The sequence below is a fragment of the Cydia amplana genome, chromosome Z, assembly GCF_948474715.1.
Source record: "Cydia amplana chromosome Z, ilCydAmpl1.1, whole genome shotgun sequence".
Lineage (NCBI taxonomy): Eukaryota > Metazoa > Arthropoda > Insecta > Lepidoptera > Tortricidae > Cydia > Cydia amplana.
The window spans coordinates 27,659,566-27,685,703 of NC_086096.1; the positions used below are offsets into that span (position 1 = coordinate 27,659,566).

General features: G+C 37.6%; 1 protein-coding gene across 6 annotated transcripts in view; it reads left to right on the forward strand.

Annotated features, from left to right (window-relative positions):
- LOC134661415 (cyclic nucleotide-gated cation channel alpha-3) overlaps nt 1-26,138 on the forward strand; it is a 110,612-nt gene that overhangs the window by 60,764 nt on the left and 23,710 nt on the right. For all 6 annotated transcript variants that reach the window (XM_063517490.1, XM_063517494.1, XM_063517491.1 and 3 more), the window contains exons 6-7: nt 10,662-10,849; nt 13,637-14,134. In XM_063517490.1, the coding sequence (XP_063373560.1) occupies nt 10,662-10,849; nt 13,637-14,134 (686 nt within the window). The remainder of the gene's footprint in view (nt 1-10,661; nt 10,850-13,636; nt 14,135-26,138) is intronic.

Below are 26,138 nucleotides of genomic sequence, written 5' to 3' on the forward strand. Positions count from 1 at the left end.
ATTTGCCTCGCATGAAAGCTCACCGCGCTGTTTATAAATACGCTTCGGGCTTAAAAGTAATGTGGAGATTTCTGAACTCGACCTTCAGCCTCACTTTTTACCTAAATTTTTGGTTTGTCTTCCAAATCTCCTCTTCTTCAGCTTAGCCTTTGACCTCGCTGCGCCAAGCTCGGCCTGCGGTCTCGCTTTTTAATACAATGGACATTGGTTGGCGTCTATGCTCCAGCTGAGCTTATCCTGAAGCACGGCTTCGACCTCGCATGAAAGCTCGCCTCACTAGGGAACTTCGGATTTTTAGGCCCAGCCCGGCCTTTTTAACACGCTTTCACAATTTTTTCACAAAAAATTTCGCGCTCGCTGCGCTCGCGTTTTTTGCTTGTTGACCCTGAATCTACATGGTAGCTTGACTGGTCAATGAATAGTCATTTAGACACATGGAAAATTTATCTCCGAAACTACTGTGCTAAAATATTGAAAAAAATAACACAAAATAGTTATTTACCTATCGATGACAGGAAAACCTATTAGAAATGTGCAGTCAAGCGTGAGTCGGACTTAATAACTTAGTTTTTGATGCTACCCCTATGGGTTTTTTATAGACATTTCACTCACGTTTCACATAAAAAATACATTGTTAAAAATTGTGTAATGTACGGAACCCTTGGAGCGCGAGTCCGACTCGCACTTGGCCGGTTTTTACTGGCAAGATTTGCTTGACCAGTTATAGTTTAATTCTGACCGTTATCAATACCACACCAAAGAGTTGATGCTCAAAAACTTTATATATTTTTATTTTGCCATTAGACATATATATAGTACGTACAAAAAGTATTATTTGTTATTATACTTGATCAACCAGATCTTGACAGTAGAAAAAGGCGGCAAATTTGAAAAATGTAGGCGCGAAGGGATATCGTCCCATAGAAAATTTGAATTTCGCGCCTTTTTTTACTGACAAGATTTGGTTGACCAGCTATATTATATAAACAAAACGTTATACAAAACGATATTTCATTAAAAAACTTTTTTATTATTTGGCTGAATGAAAAGCTGTCATTGCCACTTTGGCTGTCGTTAACAGAAAAAATTAAAAATTAAAAACGAAACCGGCGCCATACCGGCGCCCGCTATTTTCACTAAAAATTTAGTTGTATCAAAATAATTAACTTAAATTGCAACTGTAAGAGTGTTTTTGTATGAAATGAGTTAATGTGATTAATTTTTGCAATGTAAATCAACGCTGAACGTTGTTTATAGTGCTGAATAATATATGATATACAATATCATTTTAGTTCAAGCGAAAATTCGTAACTGTAAGTGTATAACACTCATGTAACCGTAACCAATATTTGTTTAATTGTGATTTTTTCGCAAATGTATTAAAAAACGTCGTTCAATGAACGTGTGAAAGTGTTATTATTTACTTGTCCCGTGTCTTTTGGGACTCGTAGATAATAACACACTTGCATTGAAATGTACTACATATTTCATGAATGTAGCCCATTATCGAGTGTATACTGTATGTTCCGAAAATCGTTATTTCCTAATTGCAGTTAATACCATTCGCATTATTTCTCACTTTATATTTTTCTCGTAATCTTCCTTTCCCTATAGCAACTTTAGTCATTCGCATATTTTTCCATTCTATTTTTTTTTGAAAAACTTATTTTCCCGGTATGTTTTGTAACCATTCGCATTATTTTCCAACTTAAATAGACGGAGCCCCGCTTCGCGGGGCTCCTATTTCTGGGCGGTTTGCCCTTCGGGCATCTGAAGCTACCTAACGAACCTAACCTACTTACCTACCTACGCTTTTTTCCCCAAAGTGTAATATTTTCACGGACGTCTCACTAAATCAATAGCTAGGTAGGTTAGGTTCGTTAGGTAGCTTCAGATGCCCGAAGGGCAAACAGCTCAGTCTAGTTAAGTTGCAAAGGAAATGTTTTTTGAAAAGAAACAGTCCGACGAACTCCAGATTTGATGGACACCCCAGCGTTTTTCATAGTTTGTTGTTGTTATGTCAGGCAGAAAATAAGCTACTAATAAATACATAGAATGGGTAAATATGAAAACGGTTCAAAAACATATCGAGAAAATAAGCTACTAATAAATACATAGAATGGGTAAATATGAGAATGATTATAATTGCTATTGATAAATGAAGCTTACGAGAAAATAAAAAGTGGAAAAAAATGAGAATGGTATTAACTGCCATTTAGGAAACTACAGTATACACTCCCATTATCCGTTTTGGATGGCTACATGTACCTTAGATTTATTGAATTATTTACCGGCGGATCGACAGTCGTTACCACAAAGGTTCGTATTTCATTAGTCGCTAGTTAAACAATCAACCGCTCAATCAACTTCCGTTGTTTACTGAATGCTGGATACTGTTGTACCCAGGGCCGGATTAAGCCTGTCGGGGCCCCTAGGCAGTGCAATGCTCGGGGCCCCCTTATAGTAAATTCTGCATGCATTTTCGGTTTTAATTTCAACCTTCAGGTGTCGGTTGAGCCGATCCGAACAAGCCGAGCGATGTCTTTTTCGCTAGGTAGTTAAATATTTTACGAGGCTGATCAGCGATTGTCCAACCATAAGACCATACGCTGAGCCACATGATTAAAATTAAACTACTAATAATGATTTTCCATGTATTCATTGACCAGTTAAGCTACCATGTAGGTACAGGGTCAACCAGCAAAAAACGCGAGCGTAGCGAGCGCGAAATTTTTTGTGAAAAAATTGTGAGAGCGTGTTAGAAAGGCCCGGCCGACCCTAAAAATTCGAAATTCCCCAGTGAGGCGAGCTTTCATGCGAGGTCAAAGCCGTGCTTCAGGACAAGCTCAGCTACAGCACAGACGCCAACGAATGTCCTTGTATTAAAAAGCGAGACCGCAGGCCGAGCTTGGCGCAGCGAGACCAAAGGCTAAGCTGAAGAAGAGGAGATTTGGAAGACAAACCAAAAAATTGAGGTAGCCTCACTTTTGGCTGAAGGTCGAGCTCAGCAATCTCCACATTACTTAACAAGCCCAAAGCGTACTTATAACCAGCGAGGTGAGCTTTCATGCGAGGTAAAAGGCCAAGCTTCTGAAATCAATGTTGATATTTGTTAAAAAGCGACGCCGAAGATCGAGCTGTAAGAAAGCAGCGCTATGACACGAACCAATCGTCAAATGTTACTCAACAATAATATGTGTCATTATGTACAAGAGTTACTCGGAGGGCCGAAGTTCTATTGATGAGGTTTTAGGCCCTCAGGAGCCTGAAATCAAGCTCGACATTACAGACTTTAAAAGCTATAAAATAACATAATTTACATAATCATCTAATGATTGTGTGTCTGAGAAACTGATAGTGGACATTAGGTATAAGTAGGTACCATTTTTTTTTTCCATATGAAACAAATATTTTTTGGCGCGCGCGCGGGGCCCCCTAGCCGAGGCGGGGCCCATAGGCAGTTGCCTACTCTGCCTTAGGGTTAATCCGGCCCTGGTTGTACCGTAGCCTCACGTACGAGTACAGTCAATGGTTTCAAGACTAGGCTAATAGTTAGGGTATAATAGTGAGTATAAGCACCAGTGAGTGAGTGCTTTCGACGAAATTTGTGAGATCATATTCGTCTCATTTGTACACAAATTTACTAACAGGTGTGACTATTAGGTATTATTGTTCAAAATGTAAAGTTTAATCTTAGTTAACAAAATTTAGGAAAATAAGTAATTAGCCGAAACATGTTATGCCCAGTAAAAGTTTTTTGGGGACTCTGGAAAACTTGCTCAGGTGGGAAAGTTGAACCATTATTCACATTTTAGTGTCTTTGATGTCGCCACTTGATATTTAAGACGTAGGTATAAAAACATTTTTTTCTACTCGTAGACTTTAATGGTTGAATTAAGACTTTGTATACCGAACTATAATTGTAAAGCATACTTTTCACTACGGAGTCCCGACTCAACTATAATGACTTCATTACGAAACGACTTAGTGAACAATAATGAACTTGATCATATCGCCGCGTTTAAGAGGAAAAAACCAACCGATAGAAGAACGAGAGTACAAAGAGATTCTTTTTTACTGAAAAAGAAGCTCGTTGATGTCTTTTTTTTATCATTTTATCTACTGACGAGGAAGGGTACCCAACTGTCCGGCTCCGATTTGATTTATTTTTATATATGTTATAGAGTAGTCTAAAATAACAGACACGTATTTTTTTTTAGCTGCCCATACTCAACTTACTCGGAGAAATTGGCCTCCAAAGTACTGAAAAGTAACAAAACGCTCTAACTTCTGTAGAGAGCTTTGTTCAAGCAAATTGCTAGTTAATTACTGATTTCAATATATGTTGGAGAACATGAAAAAATAATGGACACGTGTTTTGCTATTTTGGCTCAAATTCATATTTTACAAAAAAAAAGCGCACTTCAAAGTTTCATACTTGTCATCGTTTCACGCGCTTCACTTCAGTACCGTGTGTTCACGTCGCCCGCCCGGCGCCGCCCACACGTTACCGCGCGCCTAACAGGGTATTCAAATGTACACTTTTAAGATCTTTGATGTTTTAAAATCTGGTAAGAAATGTTCAAACCGGTTGACAACCATGACAACATTCTTTACTACCGGGAAGTTTTCAGTTTTCATGATAAAAGGAAAGGAATAAAATGACCAACATGAAGTTCGAGTGAAACGATGAGAAGTTGAAACTTTGAAGTGTGTTTTTTTTTGTAAAATATAAGTTTGAGCCAATATAACAAAACCCGTGTCCATTATTTTTCATGTTCTCCAACATATATTGAAACCAGTAATTAACTAGCAATTTGCTTGAACAAAACTCTCTATAGAAGTTAGAGCGTTTTGCCACTTTTCAGTACTTTGGATGCGAATTACTCCCAGTAAGTTGAGTATGGGCAGCTAAAAAAAATACGTGTCTAATATTTTAGACTACTCTATGCCATATATAAAAATAAATACAATAGGAGCCGGACAGTTGGGTACCCTTCCTTGTGAGTTACTTACCTCATTTTGTTTAATGATTTAGGTTGTATAGTAAATAAAGTTTTATTTTGGTTGACTCTTAGTGTAAGGCCTGAGTGGACGCTCGAGTTGGGCGTGTAGCGGGGCGGAGCGTGCGGCGTGCATGTTAAACAAATGCAAGCGTATAGGAGCGGCCTTAGTACACGCTGCTCAAATTACTTGTGAGCCCGACGCCACGCTGCACGCCCCGCCGAACGCTCCGCTTCGAGCGTGCACTCAGGCCTTACACTTAGAAAAAGTATTGTATACCTAATGATATAATCAAGCTTTTCCATCTCGTACCTTACTAAGACCAGGCAACAAGCGTCGTGGCCTAAACACGATACTTACTCAACTGCAAAACTCTCCGTAACCACGATAATTACGATATTATAGTGTTATTCAAATAGATGTAATTCTCTTTTTTTTAAGTATCTGGTAAATTCTATAGCAGTTCAAAGTCAACTCCGCATTATGAAATTTTTGGACGTTTTCTAATAATTAGTTAGACCAATTAGTGAGAATGTTATTTTATTAGTAATCTACTCAACATGCCCTTTCATTTGATATGCCACATATTTAAATTAACATTCTTTTTTCTTGGAACGGCCGACTTTATGACGTCACAGTTACTACCCGCACCATTTTCGCGCTTGTCATTTCATATATAACTGAATGCATTGATACCAAATATACCCATATCCGAGATGACTTGAGCGGTACTCGATTGGTCCTAGAGTTGAGTTTGATACAAAATACTATTATAATAATATAATATCTGGGTGACCGAGCTTCGCTCGGAAAACATAAAAAAACTCGAAAATGAGCGTTTTCCCAGAGATAAGACCTAGCTATATCGATTTTTCGCCCCCAAAAACCCCCATATAGCAAATTTCATCGAAATCGTTAGAGCCGTTTCCGAGATCCCCGAAATATATATATCTATCTATCTATCTAATACCTTTAAACGAGCAATTCTTGTTTGTTTATATATATATATATATATATATATATTTATATATATATTTCGGGGATCTCGGAAACAGCTCTAACGATTTCGATGTAATTTGCTATATGGGGGTTTTCGGGGGCGAAAAATCGATCTAGCTAGGTCTTATCTCTGGGAATACGCGCATTTTCGAGTTTTTATATGTTTCCCGAGCGAAGCTCGGTCACCCAGATATTATATATAAATAAACAAGAATTGCTCGTTTAAAGGTATTAGATATATAAGATATTAAATATTATAGTATCAAAGAACTAAATATAAACCTGTAGAAAAAACTATTATATTTATCTGTAGGACTAACGAGAAAAGGCCGCCTATTATTAACTTGAGTTACCTAACTAAGCTATCGATGATGAAGTGTCAACTGTATAAAAGCAAAATAACATTTTGTGTTAATCTCGATTTTTTTAAATTCATTTTGTTTGTTGCTTCTGTGAAAAATAGGCTTGTAATTAATTAATTCACGATAATAAATAAGTTATTTTTGCTTAAAGTGGGCTTTTAACGCTTAACTGCTACAATTCTATTGGTAATTGGGTTCAGTATTTTTTATGCTAATCAAATAATTAATTAACTAATTATTTTTGTTGCCCATTCTTTAAATCTAGGCTAAATTAAGCCAGACACGTTCTAACGTTATTTGCCGAGCATAAATACTTGAATCATGGTTGAATCTTTATCAGCCTCGATTGATGATATTTACCTACACATATTTAAAATTGTCATTTGATTGTCATTGGTGGCAGAATTGTACGTATAGTACCTACGCATAAAAGTGGTAGAGGAATGCTAAACGTTTGGTTCATCCGTCCATTAACGGACTATAATAAATGTGTAAGTGTCGAGTCATGAGGGGATCGTTCTTCCAGCGTAATCGGCTCGGGCATGCCGGCACCGTATGCGCTCAGCTGGGCGTGCGCGCGGGGTATGGCGGGCACCCTAGGCGCTCAGCTCGGCGTGAACACGGGGCATGGCGGGCACCCTAGGCGCTCAGCTCGGCGTGAACGCGGGAATCGCCTGGTTGGCGTCGCTGCTGAGATCTTTTATTATCCACGCGTGAATAATTTTATTAGCCAGTTTGTGTTTAGTCCTGTAATACGACGAGATAGTTAGCTTTTTTTTGATGCGAGGATTTTGAGAAAACATTTTCACTCACATTATTTGATAAACAATGCGCGTACGATCGCATCCACTGATGCTATGGATTTATGTCACGTCACTCTTTTATTAGCATTTTTATATTCTGTGATACTTTTATATTATAAAGTATTATTCCAAGCTTATCAAGGTAACGGTTTAATAAAACAATATGGCCATACAGTGAACCAATATAAGGTGCTTGTAATATTAGTTCTAATGACAGTTATTGAAACCCCGCCAAAACCATACTTTGAGCGATATATGTTATCTGTGACTCTTAGCTTTTGCCTGACACCTTGTCAAGAATTACCGCTAGATGAGAAACCAGCTTTGTAAAACTAATATTAATTATAAACCTGTCAAGAAGAACATTGTCTTTACATTTTTAAGCAGTATACGAATCCCCAGAACGAGGCTCACAGGGTGTGCTAACACTTTCAAGCATAAAAGGTGTTAAAATTCACTTAACCCCACGTCCCTCATACTCAACATAAATGTGTTATTAAATTTCGATTTGCGCTTTACTATAAGTACTTATGTAGTTTTATATACATAAACACGTGACTGCTTTTTTTATTGATACTGGTAACATTTTATCCGTCAATAAAGTCCACCTTTTTTTTTTGAACGTCGGGGAAATGCGTTTACGCATGCCACCTGTCCACCTGATAATTCAAGTACAGGTTTTTAAAATTTGTGTAGGCCTCCGTTTGAATTATAACTGTGAATTTTTAAGCACGCCTCGTATTATCGAAGCAATGTTAGGATATCTATTCAGCTATTCAATTACAACTGTATAGCTAAGACCGCATGTAGCTGTTAAGGCTTCGACAGATTAATTGGATACACGTCCCTCGATAACCTTGCGGCAGGCCCTCAGGTGTTGAGTTAATATTCAATTATTCCCGCGTGAGAGTTACATCCTTAAACCCTCTCAAATCGGAGGTAAACAATCAGCTAATGCAAATATCGGTTTACAAAGTACGCAAGGTAAGCTCATGGATGGCAGCGGAACATACTACTGATGAATTTACGAAAGTAGAAACTCAAGGCAGACGTGAATTAATTCGAGTTAAGGAGCTTTTGATTAATGGAGGGGTTTGACTTAAGAGGTTTTTGGATCACGTTAGGCGTGTTTGTGGTTGAACATTTATCTGCGCTCACACGAAGGTTCCTAGCGAGCTCCATGACGCGGAATGGGTAGGTAGGTAGGTTATTTATAAAGGAAGAAAGATATTTCTCTTTCGTTACCTGTTTTAATTTTCTTTTCAGATTAATTTAAGAACCACGTTACTATCTAAGGGGCATGAGATGAGAGTGACACATGACACGATAGAAGTATAACAATTATATTAAAATGACGTTTTTACAGAAATCTAATTTATACGCATCATCCTCTGAAACAAGCTTGGAAACGAATTCACAAATAGTAGCCGACGGCTGTAAAAATAAAACGCTTGCTGTTAATTCGCTTGATGCTGTCAGCTTTTAGCGCCATCCGCCATGCATCTGGCTTTAATACCATTTACGGTAAACAAGTTATTGTGAAAATTGCAATGGTGATTCGATTTTTGCTCTCTTGTGTAGTTAATTTTTTAGAATACCTGCCAAAAAGTTTCTCCCGCTATAGGTTAATGTAGAATTCATTTTTTTTGCTGTAGGTTGAATTTAGAATTTTAATATTTGTGGCAAATTGCATGGCGCGTCTGGGGGTAAGGAGTTAGGTTATTGGCGCTTGGAACTCCGGGGGGTGCCATTGTCACACATGCGTTGCTGACTCTTTAACCTGTTAACCGCCAGAGTCTGATATATAAGACATTACATATCCAGCTCATTTCGCCACAGTCTGATAAATAAGACAAAGATCTGATTTGGGTTTTACAGCACATTTATAACTCCCGTAACTATGCCAACATTACTGTACAATTACTGTCGGTGACGACCGAGCACGCTCGATCAAAAATTGCTGGCGGTTAAAAGGTTAAAAATATTATACTTTACTAAGTAAAGTTTACTTGAAGAACCTTATACTGAAACTCTCGGTAGGCGGATTATTCGACAGGCATATATACACATAGCATTCGGCAAAGCAAAACGCTTGCAACTCCAGGGGTATCTTCGTCACACGTGCGTTGACGACCCTTCTAAAATGTGCACACGCTTTACATGAAGAACCCCTCTACGAGTACTTAAAACTCTTGGTAAGCGGTTTATTCGACAGTCATTTCTGAAAACGGACGGCAGACATTTCTTCGGAACCGCACAATGCACGATCAATTAGGTTCCAAGGAGTGTTATCAAACAGTTTACTCATATGCGGTGGCGGCCGCTCACTCCGCTCAGTCCTTAAAAAAATACCGCGCCCGACTAGGATGGTTTCTGGTTTTTGCATTTCATTACTTATTTTATACTCAAACATAATTACACTTTAATAGTACATTGTAAATGTATAAACTAATCCCACTAAGGTAGGAGTTAGAAAGGGTGTATAGCAGGATAGCCTATGAAAAAATGCCCCCAGAGCTTTTGGTTCGAAACTACATATAACCAGACGATGCCTTTTAAGAGGATAATACACTGCACAACATTTCAACCCCCTCCGACCCCCTGGGTCCACAATACCCAATAAACCACAAAACGATATTATTTTTTCCTCCAAATCTATGAGACGGACGAATCCCCAATTTTGCTCAAATATTATTGGAACTCCTCTTAAAAGTCGTCGTTTGGTTATTGTTTCGAAGCAAAAGCTCTGGGGGCAATTTTTCAAAGCTATCCTGCTACATCCTTTGAAACATACATCCTTCAACTGTTTAGAGTTCCACTTAGAAAGGATTACTTTTCAATTCAACCCCTAATGTCCCGTTCACATCTATTCCAGTATTTCCAGTAGCATTCCAATCCAGTGATCGAATCCAGCTCCGGAATGTTACTGGAATAATGTAAACCGGCACTGGAACATACTTATTTCAGTGAATATTCCAGCTTAGTCCAGTGACTGGATTGATGGTTTACTTTTTTATTCGATCCAATGCTACTGGAATAGTGTAGATAACCAATCCAGTGCTGGATTAAACGTTAAATAGTGAACACGTATTGTTGTTTTTATTACTAGTCTCCATAATTTCACTGGATGATGAAAATGAATGGAATTAATGGAAACGATATGACCCAGTCCAGCACTGGTTTCGATCACTAGATTGGAATGCTACTGGAAAAGATGTGAACGGGGCATAAGGGGCGTAAGGGGGTGAAAGTGGCATTAAGAGTTTAACGACTTTTGCGGACTAATGCCTCATTTAGACGGCGCGCGAACTCGTATACGATTTAGTTACATTGATGCGGACCATTGATGTTACATCAATTCAGTCGACCGATCAATGTAATGAAACTCGCAGGCGAGTTCTCGCATCGTCCAAATGAGCCCTTAGTCACAGGCGATGAAATAAAATGATAAATGTTATTTGAGCTAATGTGTGATATATATCGATGTGTGCAGTGGCAGCAGAGCCGGTCTGCGCCGGCGCTCCACGTACACGAGCGGGCGGCTGCGCACGGGCCCGCACTGGTCCTTCGTGTTCGACCCCGCGGGCCGGCTGTGCTACTACTGGTCGATGGTCGTGTCGCTCGCCTTTCTCTACAATCTTTGGGTTATCGTCTACAGGTTCGCCTTCCAGGAGATCAACGGTAAATATACATTTTTAGTTGTATCAAATTAGATACTTAGGTACACAGTGTGATTTTGAACTAGAAAAAGGAATGTCTTTAAGGGTCATGCACATGTCAGGGTTAGCCAACTAACTCTGAGTTAACCGTTTGAACTCGGAGTTAATATTACATTTTAACCCTGTATAAACGGTTAACTCGGGTTTAGTCGCTAACCCTGGAACGCGCAATTGGCCTAAGGAGCTATAATAATACTAGAGTTAATTTGCAACTATGTCAAGGGAGGTTAATATGTCGATATATTGCTATTGATTATTATGACACTAATGTTCACAACGAATTTTAACATACATACATACATCTAAAAATCGTGAACGTGACACATGTGACAGCTGGTATAATCTGTTGCAGGAATTGAATCACATTAGCAAAACACAACAAAACAGGGGCCGTGGTTCACGTCTTAACTACAATTACTAAATGGTTATTATCACTTAATGAAATAGTTATTTTCGATACAAGTGCGAAAATAACTATTACAGTACTGGTGTTACTTTCCCGCACTAGTACGTAAATAAGCACTTTTCGTTGCTATGTCAAATATTTAAAGTGGTATATGTGTGTAAAACGTTGTACGATAGGCGTGCGAATAGGTAATTCGCAACTCGTGTCGATTTAAAACACTCCCTTCGGTCGTGTTTTAATTTATCGCCACTCGTTTCGAATTTCCTCTTATCCGCACTTGTATCGTAATAAATATCTATTTAAATATTCGCTGGCTTAACTACTGCTTCTAACTGATATGTTTAAATAGATAATGATCCTTCCCACCGTGACCTTTATACGACTACATGCGAACGCTTTTGAAGTGTCCATATAAACTCTTATTAATATTAAAATTGATGATTTTAGTAAATTCGATACTAAGTTTGTGGTTGTTGCCCTTCGTTGTTAAACGGTGTGACTACCCAATTATCGATACTGAAATGCCTGCTGTTATGATTAGTAATCATAACACAAAACAATCGCACACCTTCAACTTCACCGTAGTCAACCACAATAACTTGTCACGAACCGCCTCAGTTACGCAGTTAGTTAGTACCTCAATACCTATTTCAATTTCAGGTGTTCATTAAACTAGGCATCGCATCTGATTATTCTGAGGGTCGAGTAACAAATATACTGGTACTTAGGGTCAAGAACGGCGCCAGTCCATGTTACGACATTAAATGATAATTGCCTAGGTAGATTTAAAGTGCCATCATACCTGCTTGTGCCATACATACATAAACATATATACATCGTTACATACGCTCGAATAAAAACATTACCCTCCTCCTGAATAGCAGGTAAATGTCGTTTGTTCCTGTAGCCGTACCACGCGTTTACGTTAGCGACTCCGTAAGCTCTATCGCAGTCCATCTCGCTCGCACTGATGTATTGGTGCGATAGAGAGGGAATGCGATCGAGTTCACTCTGTCGCTAACGTAAATGGCAAATGCCAACTCGTGGTAACCGTGCTGGAGTCTTATTTACTTCTGTACGAGTACGTATACGTAAATATCCTGAAGCTGTAGCTATAAGTATGTAAATATATCTACATGTTTATGCTAAACAAAATACACCCAAGCTGAGCAACGACGCGTAACTATTTAATGATGCGACACCCGCTGTGCTGAAATTCCTTGGTTTTAGGAGAAAATTTACTAAGGTTGTCGAAAACGGCTTGAGACGGGAACACACTGCACTATTGATAGGCAATGCCACGATCGCGACGCTACGGGTTAGAGGCATGGCATACTGCGTCCGATTCGCACGTCGCTCCGAAGTTTGAGCGAGACAACGCTATGCGCGTATTATAGCGACGTTCTAGTCGCACGTGCGGATCGGACGCAGTGTGCCATGCCCCTTAACTCTAATTCGATCATTATTATATTTTTTATTATTTGAACCATATTTTTCCATGTTTTTGAAGTGAAAACTTCTTTAGCGGCACTGGGCACTTGAGGTGGGGAAAAAATGATAAACTCGAGACAGCGTAAGGCGATCACGTGACCATAAGGTTTAGATGGTCACTCATTTAGATGGCATTTAAATCAATAAAGAAAAACTCAATGACATTACATGAAAAAGGTTCTAATCTTGTACGGGCTGAAATACGAGGATCTCACATTTACATTCTAACTTTATATCACTCAAATATAATTCAATAAAGCTACATCTTGATGAAATCGCTAATAAAACTGAACTCTAGTACTGGTGAATAAAACTCAAAATATCATGAGCAAATATATTTAGATGCGAGGTCTACCAGGTAACTTTACAATTTCTATTCGAATTTTAAACAATTAACGCTACAAATTTAAGCTCACTGGCCAGCAATTTCGGAACTATAGTTTTTCAATAGAAAGGAGGATGGGTCAATTATACATAGTGCTGCAGACATTTTGGACTAGTCATTGAGTTTTCACTTCTGTCGGCACTCCCGAAGTGCAATCCGTTGTTTTTTTTCTTCTATAAATTGGTTGGTAGTACCTATCGTCTCAAAATGACCTAAAGTAACAAGTCAGATTAAAAAAGAAGAATCCCGAACGAAGTTGGTTCGGCTTTAAAAACCTTTAATTACCTCGTACATTGTAGGTAATCGTCAAACATGTTATTTCTTTATTATGATAAAAAAGTGGAAAATAGTATCATAATAAATACTTACCGAAAAATGTTGTTCTAGAAACCAGAAGCTAAAGAACGTGAAAGTACGTTAAAGCGAGTATAAATACATAACAATGTGCCGGTGTTTGGTTGTTGCAGGGGAAACGTTGGTGGTGTGGTTTTGCCTCGACTATTTCTCCGACTTCCTGTACCTGGCCGACATCCTGTTCCACTTCCGCACCGGCTACCTGGAGGACGGCGTGCTGCAGACGGACGCCGCCAAGCTGCGCGCGCACTACATGAACTCCACCACCTTCTACATCGACTGCCTCTGCTTGCTGCCGCTCGACTTCCTCTACCTCTCCATCGGCTTCAACTCCATCTTGCGCTCTTTTCGCCTAGTCAAGATCTATCGGTTCTGGGCTTTCATGGACCGCACCGAAAGACATACGAATTATCCAAATTTATTTAGATCGACCAGTTTAATACATTACTTACTAGTGATATTTCATTGGAACGGGTGCTTGTACCATATAATATATAAAAACAATGGATTCGGGAGTAAAAACTGGGTGTATCATGACACTGAGACGGCGGATGTGGTGAAACAATATCTTCAAAGTTATTATTGGTGCACGTTGGCGCTCACTACGATAGGTAAGTACCTAATAGTAATAAGTTTTGTATCATTTTAATGGTTGATGAACTGTTTTGTACTTTTTTCTACTTTTTATTTGTCATTTAAAGGGTCGTGCGCACACCTTTAAAACCCTACCTTATAGGCGGATTAGACTCTCGCGCGAGCCACGAGACGAGCCGTGAGCCGCGCCACGAGACGCGAGTGTAAGCGGTGGGCTCGCGGCTCGTCTCGTGGCTCGCAAGCTCGTCGAGCTAATATAATTTAAACACTAACGGCACGGCATAAGGTTTATAATTTATAACCGAATGACAAGCCGAACGCGAGTGTAAGCGGTGGACTCGCGTCTCGTGGCGCGGCTCGCGGCTCGTCTCGTGGCTCGCGCGAGAGTCTAATCCGCGTATTATAGTTGCCAAGACAAGTCTTTAGTCTATTCCCAAAAAAAAAAATTGTGCTTACACGCAGTATCTTTATGGCGATTTTACGATACTTGGTGTAATGACCTCTAAAAATATTGAATGAAATACAGTGTTGTCAACCTTATTTTAAATGTCATCTCTGACAAATAAGTAAACCATAGACATGTTTTTTTTTTAATTTCTTTCATTCATTGTATTCCCGCCCGTACCCTCCATTTTTGCTACTTCTTGAATTAAAATTATTTGTTAAATTTACAATTTTATTTCAAAGTAGGTGCTTGGTCGTAGAAAAAGTATTGTATGCAAAGTTGTTTGAGTCAAAAAATACTCGTGGCGTCTTTAATAACAATTTTCGGCTTCGCCTCAAATTGTTACTCACGCCACTCGCCTTTTTTGACCTCTCTTAAACAACGGTTGCACAAAATACTATTATCTACACACATGTCATTAGTGCTCTATAATGCGTTCAGAAACCGTAGGAAATGACCAGCTTTATTACAACCAATTTTACAATGAGAACTTTCTTATCTGTGGTAGTAGGAAAATCTGTACTGTAATGTTATAACGTTATAATTTTTTTGTATCGTTATGAGTTTAAATTTGGAACAGCAGTCAAAACTCAAGTGGGTCTCTATTCTAGTATCCATAAAACAGTTATCGATACGAATCGTCAATTTAGTATGTTTTTAGGGTTCCGTACCCAAAGGGTAAAAACGGGACCCTATTATTAAGACTCCGCTGTCCGTCCGTCCGTCCGTCCGTCTGTCACCAGGTTGTATCTCACGAACCGTGATAGCTAGACAGTTGAAATTTTCACAGATGATGTATTTCTGTTGCCGCTATAACAACAAATAATAAAAACAGAATAAAATAAAGATTTAAGTGGGGCTCCCATACAACAAACGTGATTTTTGACCAAAGTTAAGTAACGTCGGGAGGGGTCAGTACTTGGATGGGTGACCGTTTTGTTGCTTGCCTTTTTTGCTTGTTTTGCTCTATTTTTTGTTGATGGTGCGGAACCCTCCGTGCGCGAGTCCGACTCGCACTTGGCCAGTTTTTTTTAATATTAACCGCACGATATTTGATCTCGAGTGACATGAGAATATAGGGACTTCATTATTTTGTCTAGGAATTAAAAAAAGCTATAGATGCGTGACATGCGTGAAAAAAGTTTTCATTCACCACCATTTGACGTACAGTTTATCTTTTAATTAGTTTTAAGTATGTGTTTAGATATAGTAGTGTATGTAACTGTACATAATTAGGCATTAAAACACTCGTGTGATCCTATTAAGAAACTCACTAACGTTCGTTTCTTAAACCCACACTCGTATTTTAATGCCTCTCATTATGTAGCAGTCACATAAACTACTATATTTTTGTATTTTATTTATTTATTTATTTATTACATTAACACCGGATAACGCAGTTCCACTTCACCAAATGGCACTTTAGTGATACAAAAATCGCCTATAAGATTTGGGGAGTTGCCTCAGTTCTCTAAAAATAGTGTTACTTTGACATTTATAATAGGTATCATTACTACGAATGGATTTTGATTCACATTTATTTATATTATAATATCATTACATTAATTTGTTCAGCTATGTCAATTCGCAATATTGCGAATACGTGAGTAGAAAGAATAGAAGATAACTTTAAAAACGGTACCTATACCTACAAGAAAAACAGAAATCGAAATAGTACAATAGACAAAATATGAACCGAAGTATTTTAATGTTCAAGTGAAAAATTACATCTTTGGCTTATAGTGATTAGTGACTTAGCTTGCCAGTTGCCACCAGTTTCCTGATATTAACTTGCGTAATTGATTATATTACTCGACACACAATAGCGTCTCACAAACAGATTATTACATTATCTCTGAGCTTTGAAGACGACAGGCAAGTGTGTCAGATAACTAAAGAGACCCAGATCCAAACTATTGTTTCCTACATAATCTACACTCTACATAACCAGTTTAGGATTTGAATAGCATTTAGAAAGTCAATGAATTTGATTAGAGTCAGACCGAGAAAAGTCTGCAGCGATTTTGATAGCCCACGCAGTGCAAGTGTCATTTTAAACGTCAAACTTCTATGAACTTATGACATGTAAATAACACTTGCACTGCGTGGGCTATCAAAATCGCTGCAGACTTTTCTTGGTCTAACTCTAGGCGCAGAAATTTGATACTCGCCTCATGTACAGAATTTATTACATATAATCCAAAGAAAAAGAACAAATTGCGTAACAGATGAGTGCGATGACACTCATCATGTCATGTATGTATGTACATTGAATAATGAGGCCTTAACTTCTACGGGGATTTCGCATTTCAATGCGTTTTGACGCCGATTCATGCTACCTTTAAAGGACTGTATAAGTATAAGTCTTTGAATCCTAGCAGATACGTAGTCAAAACTTTCAGAAAACACGTGTCATTGCAACATATAATAATAATGAGTCTCCATACAAGGGACTCATTTTAGTGGCCATGTAGGGTAATATTGATCGCTATCTTGAATATCTCACTTCCGGTAAGGTTCTTGCGAGGGTGCCGGGCAAGTTCGGATTCAGCAGGATCAAATGGTTTAAAAATCCGTTGCGACAAAGTAATATAATTTTGGTTTCCGACGTCGATTTTTTCAAAAGCATTTGCAGACTTAGGTCCGCACTTCGCTTGGTTAGTCGACATTGATTTCGGTTGAAGAGATCGCTTTTAAATCGCTGTTAATAAGCCACTTTAAGGTAAGCACTGGCATTAATTGCACACATATCGGGTATAAGTATTAAATTCAAATTAGTGGTTTCGTTAATAGTACATTATTGTCGAGGTTCGGAAGTAGCTACTTGCTGGCTGAGGATCCGTTTAATTGAATCCGAAGCCAGCAAGTAGCCTTCCAGCCGAGTCATATATAGTGCTTTTCTCAAAAATGGTGCAAGAAATAGAAATTATTTACCGGAGCAACGGTCTAATTATCTCAGAAAAAAGTAAAACCATTGAAAATATTTGCTGCCGCCTTTAAAAAAAAGAAGTGTAGTTTTCTGCTGAAAATACGCCAACCTATTTGAGACACCTAAATAGTCGCGGTACCAACATTTTAATAATAAGTGCTGATCATCTGTTTGGCTGTTTAATTGGACCTAAGCCTTCATTTTATATGGTATTGGAACTCGTTAAATAATGGAATTTGTATGCAACATTGCAGGCCCGAAATCGAGACTGCAATATTTTTAACTTTTTAATTTTTTGACTGACCATAAACTACGCACTTCGCAACATCGGCACCAATTTGTTAACCGGCAACGTCGACTTTGCCGTCCATTTTTGAGAAAAAATATTAACTAGTGGGTAAGCTGGCACGATTTGACGGGACAGCCGTGATCAGATTGATCAGGTCTCTCGTCTCGAGTGGAGCACTTTCGACACGGAGCATGCATTTCGGGGTGGCGTGGCTCGTTTGTGCTCGGCTCGCGATCTCGCGCTCTCGATCAATCAACCCTACACGTCTCTACACATGTATCCGACTAAAAGGAATCGATTAAATTACTTCACGCCGTTGCCGGGAAAAGCGTTCCCTTGTTTCAAATCAATTTAGCGTGTTCAACATTGATCAAGAAAAACCTGAGTAGTTGCATACTGTATTGTTTTAAAACTCTTCACTTGAATCGCATAGTTTTGTATAAGTAGGTAATTTTAAAAGATAGAGGGAAAGGGAACCATCATAATTTAAACCTACAACATAATTGATGTATATTTCATGTTATTTTTAACACGCTTTTATTAGTTAACACGCTTTTATTAGGTCGACCTGTATGTAACTAACATGTAATGGAATCTTGCAAGTTAAATTTGATCCACTTCCCGGTTTCCGATTGAGCTGAAATTTTGCATACACATGTAAGTCGGGTGACAATGCAATATTATGGTACCATCGACCTGATCTGATGATGGAGACAGGAGGTGGCCATAGGAACTCGACCTGTATGTAACTAAATTGTAATGGAATCTTGCAAGTTAAATTTGATCCACTTCCCGGTTTCCGATTGAGCTGAATAGTGAGGGTGTTAAGTGAAATGACCTTTTTTTGCTTGATTAAAGCATGAAACTTGGCACAGTTGTTCCATAGATCAAAAAAGCCGATTAAGATCGGTAGCCCGATGGAACCCCCCACTGGAGTCCGAGAGGGGGGGGGGGGGTCAAGTAATGCCCCGCCCGGCTTCATTCTAAAAATTCTAACAGGCCCCGTTTAGCTAATAGGTCATATTTGGTATCAATTTCGGATAAATCAATAACGTAGAATTCATTTCTGGTATAAAAAATTGTAATTTGATGAAAAAATAATAATAAAACAAAAAATCTAATTTTTCAAGTGTAATTTTTGTTTTTTATTTATTGTCAAAATTAAACTGCCTGGTTTTTCTACATAAAAAAATATCACAATAAAGCCTATTTAATGCAGATTTTAAAAACATAACTTTTACTAACCTTTATTAAAAGGAAATTGCATAAAAAAAAACTTATATCGTCTCGCGCCGGTGAATATCTTTTTACCGACATCGGCATCGATATAGATAACATCCGAAGTGCACACTCTGGAGACCGATTAAATGTATTGTTTATTGTTGTAGATCCTATTATAAAGATAGAAAAGCGTACAATTTTTTTTAATGTGTCGTTCAGTGAAAAAGGGACCTTGAAAAAAATTATCACAGCCTGGTGTTTGTATAGAAGCATACTCGTATTTAGTTAGGGCCAACCACTCCATGGACTCCATGGTCCCTGTTCTCAATTAATAAGAAGTAAACTGTAAGTATTCTTTAATATTACATTATACCACACTTTAATTTTGCGTCTTGTGTATTAATACAGTTCCTTCCCCCGACACATGAATGGGTACATTTCGTCATTCACGTATATATGTCAGTTTTAACCATATTCTGGCCACAGCAGGGTTGTTAGAACAGTTTGGAAACAGTCGTCTGCTCCTTGCTTTCATTTCCAAGAAGACGGACTGAGCAAGTTTAAAGAGGAACTAAAGTCTGACCCCAAACATATAATCCTATCCTGATAAGGCTGCTTCTATTTCAGTAGTCGATTCATGTAAAAAAAAATCGGGCATTTTTTAATTATTTAGTTGGCTTTATCTGTAAGTATCACTTTACTTTACAAGGTTATTTCATCTATCATCATATAAAGGTATAATAAAGTTTTGGCGAATGCTATTTATTTAATGCTATTGCTCCATCCTGTAGGGTAGGAGCTTGAATCCTTGTATCGGCCAGGCTAAAAAGGGTCCATGCTTAGATCTCACTTTTATACACCTTATATTAAATGGGGAACCCGGGTTCAAATTCTAGAAGGCATTTATTTGTCTGTTTATCGTGAATACTTGTTCCTGAATTACCTATGGATGTTTTGAGTGTATGTATCAAATATATATGATATATATCATGTAGTACCCACATCACAAGTCTTATTGAGCTTACAGTATTACAAGGTAGATCGAGAGAATGCTTGGAATACGAGTACGACTCCTGGTTTTTCAGGGCCCGATAGAAATAAATTAGAGTTTTATTTACCATGACGGTAAGCTTCACTTATAACCACTGATCTTTTAGTGAAACTCATTTCTTTACCACTAGGTAAATCATTTTGAGACACTGTGTTGACAAAACTTCGAAAAGTTAAAAGTCCTTATTTCGGACCTTAAGTCGGGTGACAATGCAATATTATGGTACCATCGAGCTGATCTGGTGATGGAGACAGGAGGTGGACATAGGAACTCTGTGATGAAACAACGGAACCTAATTGTGTTAGGGACTAATAGAATTGTCTCGATGAGTATTAGTTGTCTGTCGTAAGAAAAGTACAGTCAGCGATAAACGCGTGTAACATAAATGAAATTTTTGCCAAAAACTTATTTAAACATCACTCGTCCATACATTATGCAAATAGTTTTTATAGGTTGAATGCCACTCCTTGTTGCTGTTGTTATCGATTATACTCCTGAAAACTGATTTGTAATAATTAAATAAGTAGACTTCAATGTTTAATTGTAAAATTCTTAAAAATCTGTTCAAAAATACTTATCTACTTTTACAAAAATTAGTACTTAAATACTCGTATTATAAAACTATGTAGGTATATTCAGAAATTAAGATAAAAGTTTAAATATTTTTTTTGTATAAATAAATCATAGTTATTTAAACTTACACACATTTTTGAGTTTTAATTTATTTCCATTAAATATTTATGTATTGGATACAATCCTTTTGTAAGGAGTCCACCGTCAGACTCATGTATATTAAGTACTACAATACTAATACACTGAATATCAATAAAAAGCGGTAAAGTATTGTAGTTCCAACTCAATTAGATTCTTATTAAAAACTACTTGAATTGTGAAACTGGGCCCGTCGGGTCACACATGGACAGTAACCGGCTACGAACTGCGTCCACGGCGTAGTCGCGCCGTAGCACGATAGAGCCACGGCGTAGCTTATAACTGAGTGAGTAACATCACAGAATAAGTAATAGTATTATCATACAGAACGGACACGCACCGCCCCGCCCCGACTCGGATTACCTCGCCCGCGACAGGCCGCGACACGAATGTGTGCGTAAGTCGCTCTACTGAGAGCATGTCAGGATTCCGTCAGATACTCAATGACGCGTGTACAGACGTGCCGCGCACACATATAAACGCAAATCAATTTTGATGTATGGCGTGTCCGCCCTGTGGTAACATTTGGTTATTCCCAACTATTACCATTAAGTTATTAAATGTATTTTTTTCTTTTATTACCACTAGGGAGTCACCAAAGTGAATTAGTACTAACTACTGGGATAAAATGGGATTATTTTTTAGCAGTCGTTATCATTGGGCAAAGCTAGGCGAGATAAATACGAGTATATAGTTCTCAGTAGTTACTACCAAAATCTTTTGAATGTTCAATATTCACAAAAATACATAAATAATTAATGAGAGGGTCCACAGAGGTTTGTTGGAATACTGATCACTCTCTACAGGTACAAGAATAAACCTACAGAGCATATATTTTTGTAACCTGGATGCTACTTTTGTAAACTGGATGGTTAATAGATATTGCACTATTGTTAGAAAGCTACGTTAAGGTTTCTGTACATCGCTTTGTCGTTAGTCAGTTAATAAGTTTACTTATTTCTCTATACTCTTATTATAACTGCATTATAATAAATACATGTAAATGAGTTATATTCATAACGTCTTAAATTAATGAAATCTTGAATTAATTAATGTACAGCCAATGTCACAGTAGGGTGAGCGGAACGTGTGTTCATTATAAATCAACTACCTACTCAATTATGTATGCATACTCGTACTAGGTATTACAAAGATGTCAACATTGCTTTAAATACTATATTATATACCTACTCGTAGGGTCAATGTCATCAACTCATCAATTTTAAAAGTATTATGTAAATTGCAGCACTGTCTGTGATTTAATAATTATATATGGAATACAACGCATAAATACAAAACAAACAAAAAGAATATTAATCCCATGTAATGCATTCGGTAGTCGCCAGACTTTAGACTAACCGAAACTATTAATCGCGATAGTTACAATTAGTGTAGGTAGTCTAAAATCTATTTTTTTATTCGGTAGACTGAAATGACATTTCATAGTATGAACATAAAATGTCATTTCATACTATGAAATGTCATTTTAGTCTACCGAATAAAAAAATAGACTTTACGTTATTGACAAGCCTGCTTTAAGTATGACTGATGCAATTTCAATCGTTGTTGATAAATATGTAATCAACATATTTCAAGCACCTTCTTGTTCGAAAAAATGGTAAAATATATGAAATTATTAAAGTAATATCGATATGATTTATCATTAATTAGGAGGAAATCAATCACCCCACTTTCGGGAATCTGGCCACACTGCTGCTATCGTGATGTTTGACAGTTTGTAAACAATATTGATAAATCGATTTTTAATATAATAACATGGTAAATTATTATCTTTCAGATAAAAAGTGATTTATTTGGTTTTGTTGTTTCATCCACAGTAGTATTTTAAAATATTTGGTATTGTACGACTGCATATTTTTTTCGTCATACTCTACTCTCTATAGTTTCCTTAAGAGTAATCTTACTTTTTATGAAACGCCAAACTAATTTATTTTTAACAGAAACGCAACAAGTGACGTTATACAAATTCACTTCCTTTATATATAAGATGCAGGGGGGCAATTTAGACTGCGGGATAATTTAAACTAATCGTAATATCTTCCATGTTTTACATTGTTTATACGACAACGGTTTCACTCACTTGAATTTTTAGTCGCTATTGGCGGCTATTGACAGTGTTGCCAGATGAAATCTGCAATATTCAGTAGAAAAAAAATCGTTTTAGCAGTAGATAGGGGAAAAAAGCAGTAGATTTAAAAAGTGATGTCTGCAATAGGTAAAATTGAAAAAAAAAATGCTCTGACCTGACGGCCTACCGCGAACCACGTTCGACGTGTTGCCTCTCTGTCGCACTTGTAAATTCGTACGTAAGTGTGACAGGGAGGTAACACGTCGAACGTGATTTGCGGTAGACCCTCAGACACCAACCTCCCATAGAAAATTTGTTTTATTTTTCCTTTTTCTGCTGACAAACTGGGCGTGATTGAGTAATTGAGTATAGCTGGCAAATCAAATTGTCAGTAACAGTAAAATGAAGAGTATCATTCTGTCTCTTACTTCTGTTATTATAATTAATAAATGAGCACAAGTTTTTTTTCTACTCATCATTCGCTTGCCCTTATCCCATTCATTTGGGGTCGGCGCAGCATGTTTTTTTCTTCCATACCTCTCTCTCGCCCGTCATCGTCATTTCATCATTCACTTGCGTTCGTTTCATATCATCTCTCACACAGTCCAGCCACCTTTTCCTCGGTTTTCCTCTCCCGTTAATTCCCTCCACATTCATTCGTAATACCTTTCTCGTCACATGACTCAGTCCATCCATCTTTTCCTCGGTTTTCCTCTCCCGTTAATTCTCTCCACATTCATTCGTAATACCATGGTAATACCTTTCTCGTCACATGACTTTCATCCCTCCGCATCACATACCCATACCACGCTAGGCGATTCGCTTTTACTTTTTCTACTATGGGTGCAACTTTCAGGCTTCCTCTTATATACCATTCCTTATATCCTATCCATTCTTGTCACACCACACATCCATCTTAACATTCTCATTTCCGCTACATGCAATCTCTTCTCATCCGTCACCTTTAGAGCCCAACACTCCATCCATACATGACGACAGGTCTTATGATGGTTTTATAAATTTTACCCCTCGTTTTCGAAAAATCAGTAGCTCACCAGTAAAAAGCAGTAGATCAGTAGATATTTTTAAAATCAGATAGATTTACTGCTTAATCAGTAGATCTGGCAACACTGGCTATTGATCAGTGCACGAGTTGCAGTCGCCGCATATATGTCCATATAGCGAAAACGATGTGTTGTGTGTGACTCTAGTTAATAATGTACAACATGGAAGATATTTTTATTACTTTAAATTATCCCGCAGTCTAAATTGCACCTTATGAGTTTTCGTTAAAACATCAAAAGCGTAACACATAACATAAATGCACACACTATAACATATTAGACGTTAAAACCTTATTAACTGACGTCCATGTCGGCGTAAGGATTTTCATAAACTGGTTTGTGCTATGGAGTTTGTGGTGGCGACTTTCTACTGGCAAAATGCACTTTGCGCCCATTACAGATAACTTGCCAACTAGATGGATTTGCTTTCACCGCGCGTACGCGGTCCTAATACTAATGTTTTAAGGCAGCTCCCGCTTATGCTTTCAGTTCGGTTGCGTACACGTTTACAGCTTATTTCTGCGATACATAACGATAAAGAAGTAAACTTGATCAGGAGACCTATCCTGATTGTAATAACAGGTTACTAATATGATCTCCATTTGCTATGGACATAATCTGGATTTGTTATGGATATGATCTGAAAGTGTCAAAAGTGTTAATGACACCTCTGACACTAGCAGATCATATCCGTAACTAATCCAGATCTAATTCGTTATTCTCTCTCTATCTATTTTATTATTACAATAGGTATAAGAATTTTTAATGTAAAAGGAAAAATGGATAAATTCACCACTTTTGGTAAAAAATTGAACTTACGATCAGAACACCGGTCCGTCAGAAGCGTACCAATCTCTCCATTACATTCCTTTGTTTTAAAATGGTGTACGGCTTAACTGAGGGCCCGATTCGGATTTTGAACTAGATATCTATTAGATATCTCTATTAGACATCACCACGATACGACAACGATATTTTTAAGATCTAGCCTGTCAAATTTGACATTTCCGCGATTCTGGAGATACTCTTGAACGATTTCCACAATGTCTAAAACGTCTCGTTGTGTATTTTTAGATCTCAAAACGATTTTGAAACGATCTTACTACGATAATTTAACGTAAAATTGACATTGGTTGCCCGAATTGAGCTGCAAAAGGTATCTAGTTGAAATCTAAAGTACCAGGTATCTAGTGCATATCGTATCGTTCTCTTCTCTAGAACGGATCTTGTTTTCCGAATACCGCAGTGAGTAGTAAATACAGCTCGTTGCGTAATTTTATTTGTTCAAAGGCTTGAAATCTTGAGGTAGCCTTGTAGGACATATTCTCGTTTAATCTTTAAGTATATACATACTTTTTATACTTGTCATGTTTGACTACCGACTAAGTACCCCTTAGGTAAGATTTTTTTGTAATTGAAGAATGTAGTAGGTAAATCGTCTTTTTAATATTTATTGATTATTGCGTTAAACAAAACGGTGTCAATAAATTTACAACTCGATTACATACTTAATTGCTTATTTATTAGAATGATCGGCGGTGGATATTAGTTTTAAATGTAAGATCACCCTTTTCTATCTTCAGAATTATCTTCCCTGAGTGGAATATAAGTAGGTAAACTCTCAGAAAGTGTCACTTTCAAAGTGAGCCCAAAATGAGCTTCAATGCAAGGGGTTTACAAGTGGCCATCAAATTAACGGACCCTTGATTTAATCATTCTACTCGTATCTTGTTATATTGGCTATATACACGATTTTGGTAAAATAAGAGCTCAAGAAAGTTCTCATTTTTGTTACCGCGTGCGAAGCCCTATTATAGCGCGTGCGACTTGTAATCCGGAGGTCGCGGGTTCAAACCCCGGCTCGTACCAATGAGTTTTTCGGAACTTTTGTACGAAACATCATGTGAAGAATTTTGTTGATAAATTGTCTATCGGGTATATTGACATTATGTCATATACCTATTTTTTTTAAATGACGTATAATATGAATACCAGCACAATGAAAATTTATTCCAATAAGAAAAAACAAATCTTCAAACGTGAATTAGGAAGAAACTAATTTCACTATAATTTGGTTGCATTCGTATATTTTTTTAATAATTTGGTGTATTTGGTAATGTGGATAAAAATAAATCAAAATTTTAATGACTCTAGATCTCCGTGTGACATTATTTATTTACCCTATTAATTTTGAACACAGTTTTTGACTGGTATCATCTTTC